Below are 10,174 nucleotides of genomic sequence, written 5' to 3'. Positions count from 1 at the left end.
AATTGTATACGGTAAGTAAGCAATGGGTATTTATTTTGAAATATTAGGTTTTCGAGCATACTTCAAGGATGATGAACTATTGAAACCAGCTTATAAAAGTGAATAGTTTATTTATACATACAACAAACAAAACTTAATTGTATTTAATACAAAGTAATAGAAGCGTCAATGTTTATACATTTTTAATATAACAATATATTTCTTCTGCAACATGATAACGAATCAAAAAGGGTAATTTAACAAAAGTAACAAATATCAGCCGATAACTTCAACATAAACAAGGTAATTAGTGAGGTGATTCCGGTTCTGCCAGTGAGAAATTCGTTAAACATGGTAATATGGCTCTTAGTGGTTTAAAATTAGAGTCGTCATGATTGCTTCTTTATCAATCACTGTTTCTTTGTAAAGTACAGGTAACTCACCGAGTTAAGATGACTAGAAGCGACAACACGTTTAGAAAGGACGTAGATGGAATAACATTAAAACTTTAACGTTTATAACGTTTTTACTTTTATTTTATAATCGATTAATATGTACATACATGTATTTATTTTAATATTAAATACTTTCTTATGAAAACTTGAAAATGCTACATAACTTAGTCATTATTAGATAGAGAAAATACTAACCACCATAAATAGTTTGGTGTTAAGCTAATATAAAAAAATAACAATGTTGGAATTTTTATGTAAGTTATAGATTTTATTCTTATTGCCTAGTGCATTTATTTCAGGCAACACGTCTCATTCAATAAAAAAATATCTTGCTAGTGTCTGTGTGTCACTAGTAAGGATACATAACTTTTTGTAAGATTAAGGGCCTGTTTCACCACGTGTCGACTAACTTTAAGTGATGGATATCAGTGATGCCGTCTCTGTTTGTTTTGTCCGAATAAACAAAGACGGCATTACTTCTAACTGACACTCAAAGTTAGTCGACAAGTGGTGAAACCGGCCCTAAACTGGGTACTAGTTGGGTGTACCACCAAATATGGATCGAGGGTTAGCAGTATTTTCAGTTGTACTTTTAAGATTGACTGGAGAATCATCCTTATTGGAAGTAGTATCAGCACCAAGGGTATCATTATTAATTGCATTAGCACCGAACGTTGTATTACTAGCAGAAAATAATCCACCAGTGCTAGTCGTGCTAGCACCAAATGCATTATTAGCAGCAGGTTTGCCAGTATCAGTGCTAGCTGAATCATTACTAGCAGGGCTAGCACCAAATATACTAATGCTAGCTGGTTTAATACCATATGACAAAGAATTTGCTGTACCAGCGCCAGTACCATTACTAGCAGTGGCTGGGGCACCAAATGGCAGGGTTTTCGCTGAATTAGTAAAAACGCTAACGAATCCAGTGCTAGGTGAACCAGAACCAAATGTTTTTCCCATGCTAGCTGGACTAGAACCAAATGTTGTGCCTGTGCTAGCTGGAGCACAACCAAATGTTGTGCCTGTGCTAGCCGGGGCAGAACCAAATATTGTGCCTGTGCTAGCCGGGGCAGAACCAAATGTTGTGCCTGTGCTAGCTGGAGCACAACCAAATGTTGTGCCTGTGCTAGCCGGGGCAGAACCAAATATTGTGCCTGTGCTAGCCGGGGCAGAACCAAATGTTGTGCCTGTGCTAGCTGGGGCAGAACCAAATGTACCCCTGCTAGCTGGGGCAGAACCAAATGTTGTGCCTGTGCTAGCCGGGGCAGAACCAAATGTACCCCTGCTAGCTGGGGCAGAACCAAATGTGCCAGCGCTAGCAGTTCCAGCACCGAAACCAGTGTTAGCTGGGCCAGAACCAAATGTTTTACCAGTACTAGCAGTGTTACCAAATGTAGCACTTTGACCCTGGACCCCAAAAACACTAAATTGAGGTTTAGATATAGAACCCCCTTCCGGCATAACTAAATTACCCTGGCCACCCTGAGGGAAGCTCAAGCCTCCGCCAAAACTAACATTATTATGCGGAAAATTTCTTACATGGTTTGTTACATAGTTTGTTTTTTCAACAGGCTGGGAAGTGTATATTATGATTTTTAAATCGTTTTTGCTTTCTTTGAAGTTTCTTCCAAGTTTCAATGCCTCTGCCAAGGCGGCGGTGTGGTGTATGGCGTTGAATATATGGTTTTCTATAGCGTTTTCATGCATATAAGCGTTGCACACGACGCATAACGCATGACCGTTGCCAAGCTGGAAAAAAAATGCAACACATTTTAATATTTTTATTTTTTTATTTGAAATATAAAAAAAACACTCCGCCCATGATGCCATAAGTTTTCTATTGTTTGCCCGAATTTTGTGTACAATGTCATAAAAGCTTGTAAAAATAAAATTATGTGAACTTCACCTCGTACTATACAAATTTACTTCTTTGCTTAAGTCGGAATTAAGGTCGGACTGACTTGCGATTTGGTATACGTTATGTAGGCTGGATGACTGTGCTAGTACAGTCAGCAAACAAATCTTATACCAAAAATGAGTTTTTTAACAAAACTCAACGAAATCAAAGTTTTTTCAAAACGAAAGAAAATTTCGGATGCATCGGTGGGCGTTTACCTTTACTTGCCCGAATTTCACTTGCCATACCAACGTTTGCCATAAAATATATAGAACCGTGCTGTTTTCAGGATTTTTTTAATGTGAAGAAATTACTATCTCAGAAATAAATTACTTTATGGCAAATGCAAATTCTAGAAAACGATACATTCGGGCATATGAAATTCGGGCAAACGATAGAGAACCATCGGCGGGAGTTGAACCTGCACTTCCTGCTGTGGCAACCAACACCAACTTTAAAAAAAATGTGGAAAATAAAATGATGATTGGTTATTCGGAGTCTTTTTCTATTTTTTATTTCAACTCCAATTTTTTTTTCTGCTGCTGCTTAAGTAGCGTAGTAGAAATAAGCAACCTGAGATATGTGTGCATAGGAGAAATTCGCGTCTGTACTCCTGTCCAGTGGCAGTGTAGGGGTATGGCACGCAGCACGGAATGCTGAGAACCTGGGTTCGATTCCTAGCGCTGGTCTCTTTTTCTGGTTTTTCTGTGCATCCATGTCTCAGTTTGTATTCGAAAATAAAATTAATTGCAAACAACAAAACCTACCTTTCTTATACCATGCACGTTATCAATTGGCGTTAAAACTTGACGTATATGTCCAAGACACATAACATGCAACTTGTCATGATCCTTTTCCGAACTGTATGTCATATACTGATTATATCCATGACACATTTTACATTTCAAATTGTAATGCACATCACCACTGTCACTGTAGATCCCGTTAAAATTCGCTACATGCACTCTCATACATGTACCATTCGTGTTTTTAATAGTCACATACTCAGTATCGTCTACAATAATAGTGTAAAGCGCTTCTGTATATTGTAAATAAGGCAATATATCAGTAAAATACTGCTTCGCCGTCAGTCGCTTTTTAATTTCAACTTGCGATGTCTTTTCTTCAACTTCTTTTTCTATAACATCTTCTTTCTCTTCAACAGGTCTCTTCCACAAATCTGTTCCAATGTATGATTTTAGTAGTTCGGTCATTTTAATGTTGCCCTTGAACTGGACGCCTATAGGCGTTTGGTTGTGAAGGAACGCGCTGGTGCGTCGTGCGGCCGTAGTGGCGAGTGCGACGCGCGTGCGGTGGTGGATGCTGTGTTCGTGTTCTGATTTAAATGGCGAAGGCACTTGCAGCGCGCATATATGACATTTGTACGTAGTCTTGGCTGAAAAAAGTTTTATTTTTATTTATTTTAGAACTTTAATCGAGACAGTAGCAATATGCAATAAGGCGGCCTACTCGGTGGGACCCTAGTGAAAAAGGGGTTAAGTCTGCAGAAATTACACAGCTATTTTATGTGTAAAGGGGTCGAAAAGTCTAAAACAGGTTAAGATTGTTTTTTTGGAATCTTTTTGTATTTTTTATTTCAATTCCAAATTTTTACTTTTACGGTCATCCTGTAAAACCTAAATTGATGGTCCATCATTGGTGTAGCGGTATAGCACGCGGTACGGAATACCGAGGACCTGGGTTCGATTCCCAGTGATGGTCTTATTTTTCTGGTTTTTCTGTGCATCTATATTTCAGTTTGTATTTTCAATCTAAAACAGGTGTTCAACTTTTGCAGAATTAACCCCTTTTTCACTAGGGCCCCAGTGTTAACCTTGTAATATTCTCTGTGCCTGTTTTCTGTATTGCTTACTATTTGTGTTGTACAATAAAGGGTCATTGTGTTGTATTGTAATTTGCCTCTATTGAAATGTTCAAAACTACATATAAATTTTGACCCAAATAAATAAACAAACGAACAGGGTAATTAGGGGCAAGTTAAATAAAAGCTTGTAAAAACATACATATGCCCTAGGCAATTTTTATGAGTGTATTTTAATAAGAAAATTAAACTTATTTCGTGATTGTCGAATTATTGTTTTTTTTTAATAATAAATAAAAAGTGATCCACATTTCTATGAGTAAATTAAAAAATAAAAGTGGTAGTTAAACTAATACGGATTTTGTGGAGGAAAAATTGTTTCAACAAAAAAACTGTAAGTATTAAAAACTTCTCTAAGATACTTAAGTATTTTTGTTTTAAAAATTGGACCAAATGGAAAGTAGGGTAGTAAGTATTTCTCGTATGGTCCAAATATAATAAAAAATGAGAACTCTGCATCCAAATGCAGAGTTTAAATATAAATTTAAATAAATGCCAAAATAACTCTTTTCTGTCCATCTGCCTGTTAACTTTCACGTTTAAACCGCTGACCTGATTGAAGTAGTTGAGGTTTACAGATATTTGAGAACATGGTATAATTACCGTGGGATAGCGATAAACGAATTCTACGCGAAGTCAGTGCCTAGGTACTCTAGCTGACGTGGTTTGCATGGAGCGGGTGGCCGCCTGTTGGACAACAGTACGAGCAGCGCTAACTGCGCGGGCGCACGTCGCGTGCATACGATGTTACCCACACCCGCGCCAGCTATCGTAGGCCCAGGCAACAACTAGTAAAGGCTGACCAGTGTAGACATGGGTATGGGTAATCTCAACTCCGCGAAGTGATCTGACTCACTAGATCCAGCTCCGGTGTCGGTACCGAATCCGCTTATTGAATCCGACTCCTTTATTGACTCCGGTTCTTTCGAGCGATTATGAATTTATCTACGGCCGATGCGGCTCGGCTCGGTTCGGTAGGGACCAAGGTCAAGGTACTAAACTGAAGTACCGATTAATTTCGTCCTTTTAATGTTAAAAAATTCTAAATTGTGTATTTTTTAAAGAACTATGACCTACTTTAAGAACCAACTAGTTTTCTGTTTGACTATTTGAAGCTTGAAAACAGTGTTAAATATGCGTCGCCCGCTCCGGTCATATTATGTTGTGTTTTAATTCTATCTCATTTCTTTCCAATATAACCGAGCGAGAAGTCCGTCCGAGTACCGACGTAGGTACCGGCTCACTCAGCGCCCGAAGATCCGATCCGATCCGAGCCGAGAGTGAAAGCGGAACGAGTGAGTGTGACGGCGATCACGAGCCGCTCGATCCGGCCGGACTTGGTCGGAGTAAGTAACTCCGGAGTCGATAAGATTTGAAAGGAGTCATTAAGGGATTCGGATCCGCTTGAGGATCTGACTCTTTTGAGTCTTCAGATCCGGATTTACCCATCTCTAGACCAGTGACCAGGAATATAAAGAACCTGACGCGAAAGCAGCACTTCTACGTTTTATATTGCAACATTCTTTATACTTACTATACGATACCTATCAGTCATATTGACAACGGTTAAGGTGATGTTATTTAAAAAATAGAATATTTTCTAATACCTCAAACTTTTTCTATGAAAAATACTTTTATACATTGTGAATTATTTACTTTCCAAAGCTATGGATAATCTTCGGCATTATAACGCACAAAAACATATAATAACACTTTAAAATACCACGCGCAAACAACGTTAAACTTTGACAGGAATAGACAGATGACATTTGAATTCAGTGTTACCAGTGCAAGAAATTAGTTCTATTGGTTTTCCGCAATATGGCGAGGTTTTTTAGCCTTTAAACAGATAAATACAATTGTTTCAAAATTACCATCACTCTTCCCAACGGTCCCATCACCAACTGTTGGAGATTCCAGGAATTTCAGGTCTTCTACGTCAACATACTCCCTCACCAGTTCTTCAAATACTTGGACATCCAGAGCCGATATGAGGTGAGGTCTGGAAGTCAGGTGTTTGGAGTAAGCAGCAGAAGGTACTGCTTCAGTGCAAATGTCACAGAATGTAGCATTGTCAACTGCATCAGGGTCTGTAAACAATATAATAATCATCATCGAATAGTGCCTGTAGTCGAGTTGAGTTGCAGAGAACAGCCCGCTTATATAGGTAGTGCCACTAGAGTTGAGGTAATTTGTTACATGAACAAGCCATGTAATGACAGCAGGATTTTGTCATTTACTCATTAACTTCGTTTATTCTCCTTTTGTGCAATCAGTTCTTCATGTAGCTGTACAAGATTGTAACATGTATAAGATTTTTGACATGATCACTACACTACACAGTCTCGTTTCATGGCCACACACACATACGCCGCATACACACACATATGCGCGCACACACAGGCACACACGCACACATACACAAACACACACACACATAGTATATAAGCTATGCATGTCATTAATTTGGTTCTTAAGAAAATATAAATGTATCTAACTAACTAATATATAATAATATGAATCAGTACAAATTGTAATTTACCTTTTACGACAGAAGGTGCCTCTTAGCACAGGTATTTTATACTTAAAAAGAGGTACAAACCATTGTAAAACATTGTACTTTATGCAACCTTAATAAATAATTTTTCACTTCTCATGCTCGTAAAGTTGGTGTCTAGTGCATAAAACAAAATCTTCGTCTAAGACCAAGGTAATTAGGTGTCAACAGCCACAAACAAAGAAGTTTCTTTATATTTTTTTAATACATTTTTTATTTATCTAAAACTAAAAATTAATCAAAAAAAAATCACTAAAACTAAAAAAATATTATTATATAGTAATGCATGAAAAATAAAATGTACGTAGTGAGTGAACAATTGTTTTCACTGTTGCTATTTAATTTCCTAGCCATCGAAGTGAAAAGCAGTGTGTAAAACTCGAGCATCAAATTCATTTTCCCCTCGACGTGTCTATCCACCCTCGCCGTACCGGCTCGGGTGGCTATATGAACGTCTTGGGTAAAATGGCTCGTTTTATGCTCTCGTTGTACAATCTACTATTGAATAATTTTGAATTTGATTTTTTTTTGAGCTGTGTGTGTCATCGTTCACTTCAACTCTCATGCCACTACCTATACTTTATAAATAAAAATAAAATAAAAAAGCCTTTTATTTCCTGCTCATTTTACAGTACCTGGGCGACCGAGCTTTGCTAGGGCTAAAACTCGGTAACAAGCGTTTTCCTAGAGATAAGACTAAGCTAGATCGATTTTTCATCCCCGAAAACTCCTACAAACAAACACACAAATACACATACAAATTTCATCGCAATCATTGGAGCCCTATCCGAGATCCCCAAAATATACAAGAATTGCTTGTGGTTATTTTTTGTCAAAACTAAAGACAAAACCGGTTTCTAAATGGAGCGTGATCAAAATTTTTGCAACTTGTCCTTGGGTGGTGCTAATAAACGTGGTATGGTAATGACATTTAACTAACCGGTTGAAACACTTGAATATGCACCCGGTCCCAGGTTAGCTCCCGCTCAGGGTTTGTTCTCAGGTCTTAAATGATTAAAATGTATGTAAGCATGTATGTTTATCCATAGTACAAGCTATGCTTAGTTTGGGATTAGGTAAATTGGTGTCAATTTTCCTGTAATATTTTATTTATTTTAATTGCATACCTTGAACTACGGTCACGGAGTCAGCAGTCATGTGAGCTATCCAGCGATCCAGAGCGACTGCAGCAATCTGTTTAGCTGCCTGGTGATGGAGGCTGATTTCATGGAGATAGTTAGCTGGACCTGGCATAGAGAGCTGGCACAGATGGCACATCTCCTGGACTGAAGGGGGCTCTGTAAAAATGGTTAATCAATATTTCAGTAATTTATTGAATCAAGCGTTTATTTGAGGTCCATATCAAGAGGGCGTTCAAGTATTACGTAACGCAATTTGGGGGGAGGGGGGTTCTTGTAAAACGTTACGATGCGTTACAGGGGCAGGAGGGGTTTCAAACAACGCGTTACATCATAGTTTTAAATATTATTGATTATAAATATGTAAGTTAGTCTGTAAGGTATTTATTGTATGGGCCAAGTTATTTTTTTTTAGGACATTGAATATTAGACTAGATAATAATTAGTTCTAACAATATTATGGATTTAGCATTTCAGGAATAAAAAATTTAGACTAAACAATTATACACCAAGTGCTTTAGGAAAAAAAAAGTATGCAAAAAAAGAAGTAGGTTGTTGTATGCCATAAAATATTATACCAAATAATTTCAACCAAAAAAATTTGGACGTTACGAAGGGCACACAAATTTTTGAGGTTTGCGTGTGTTCTTACAGTGTGGTGGAGCAACTGCATGAACACATTTCTTGCATAAACGTACCTATTAAAGGTAAACCAAAAATATATGACTATTGTCAAGAGGGTGCTATTGTTCAGTATAGTCGGAACGATGACATCTTGACATGTCTACAACGTTTACCTGTTAGCTCTGATGGTAATTTGGAAAGGTTTTGTAGTGAAATAGTTTCATTCCCCAAGCGTTTTTTTTTCAGTAGTTTTTTAATAAATTAATGATCTGTTGTTGACTACAAATCATTTTGGGCATTTTTTGTTATTGTTCAAATAAACTGCCACAGTGACACTGACAATCATTAAAATTATTGCCAGTGTAAGAAATTAGTTCCAATGAAATTCCGCAACATGGCGAATAGTCATATATTTCTGGTCAGGCTTTAAATACATAACGTTGCAGGTGAGCAGTCATTGTTTTAGTTCATTCATTCAATAAATTATACAGAATAAATCTCTTATTTATTTTGTGTTTATTTGGTTTTTCGATTAAAATTATAATTGGTGAATACTTACTAGTAGTGGATTGTGCTGCCATGCTGATTAACTGAAACACAATAGTGTTTATAATTCAAAACTTTAAAGAAATAAGCATTATTGCATTCTTATTCAGAAGTTCTTCAAATTTTTACATAACACACAGTTTACAAGATAGCAAATGATATTTAAAGATGATACAAACACTTAAATACATACTAATATTACAAATCACATACTCACTCACTCACTCACAAACTTTCACATTTATAATATTAGTAGGATTAACAATTAGTATTATGTTTTACTAACAAATATGTTTAACTTTAAGGTTTAACGTACGCTGCGCTGCACAGCTTATGTATTGTTTTCTCTGTAAGTGAACATTGTTCTTTGAGAAAAATAAATGTCTTTAACCTGAAATGCGAAAGTGTGTTTGTGTTTTTCCGTCTTTCACGCCGTAACGGAGCGACGGATCGACGTGATTTTAGGCATAGAGATAGTTTATGGGCCCGAGTGTGACATAGGCTACTTTTTATCCCGGAGAAATGCACAGTTCCCGAGGGAACAGCGCGCAGTAACCGAATACCACGCGGGCAAAAGCTAGTACATTATAATTTACAAGATAACGTTTCATCATAAATTTATGCAAACTTTTCCTCCTACTTCAAGTTCCGGGAAATATTAATGCATCGTAGTATGAGGAGCACAGTAGTATTAATATATAAATAATTATATAGACTTACCTTGGCCAACAACAGGTATTATTTTCTTTTGAAAAGTATTAAAAAGTGCGTTACAAACAAACAAGTGCGTCAAATCTTGCGTGAGAACAAAATTTGTCAACATCTGACATCAAACAACAGATACACCCATACCCCCGTATATTATACTACTCTTTGACCCATACGCAAACAAATACTTTGCGTCAAAAACCAAACCAAATGTCAAACCAAACGTCACTGTCATTTTTTTTCAACTTTTTTGGTTGTCCTGTTTCAGTCTTGTGAATAAAAGCGTTATTAACACCAACACCCCTCTTTTAGCGATGTGGGTTAAAAATTGAAAAAAAAAAGCTTTTATTTAAATGCCCTAAGCTTTCTTGCTGACTGTACTTG

The 10,174-nt window shown here is 37.0% G+C and overlaps 1 protein-coding gene across 2 annotated transcripts; it reads right to left on the bottom strand.

Moving 5' to 3' along the window:
• Positions 1 to 90: 90 nt before the first annotated feature.
• LOC141444796 (uncharacterized) lies at positions 91 to 9,934 on the bottom strand. 2 transcript variants are annotated; one of them, XM_074110446.1, is made up of 6 exons: positions 9,803 to 9,934; positions 9,096 to 9,126; positions 7,901 to 8,071; positions 6,091 to 6,306; positions 3,102 to 3,730; positions 91 to 2,186 (listed from the first exon to the last, which is right to left on the bottom strand). In XM_074110446.1, exons 2-6 carry the CDS (start codon positions 9,115 to 9,117, stop codon positions 969 to 971), a joined length of 2,256 nt encoding a protein of 751 aa, XP_073966547.1. In that variant the 5' UTR covers positions 9,118 to 9,126; positions 9,803 to 9,934; the 3' UTR covers positions 91 to 968. The 2 variants fall into 2 exon arrangements, with proteins under 2 accessions (XP_073966547.1, XP_073966548.1); XM_074110447.1 differs by lacking the exons at positions 9,096 to 9,126; positions 9,803 to 9,934 and adding an exon at positions 8,710 to 8,962.
• Between the last annotated feature and the right edge of the window lie 240 nt (positions 9,935 to 10,174).

Source organism: Choristoneura fumiferana, chromosome 30 (genome assembly GCF_025370935.1).
Source record: "Choristoneura fumiferana chromosome 30, NRCan_CFum_1, whole genome shotgun sequence".
Lineage (NCBI taxonomy): Eukaryota > Metazoa > Arthropoda > Insecta > Lepidoptera > Tortricidae > Choristoneura > Choristoneura fumiferana.
This window is presented reverse-complemented; position numbering and strand designations above follow the sequence as displayed.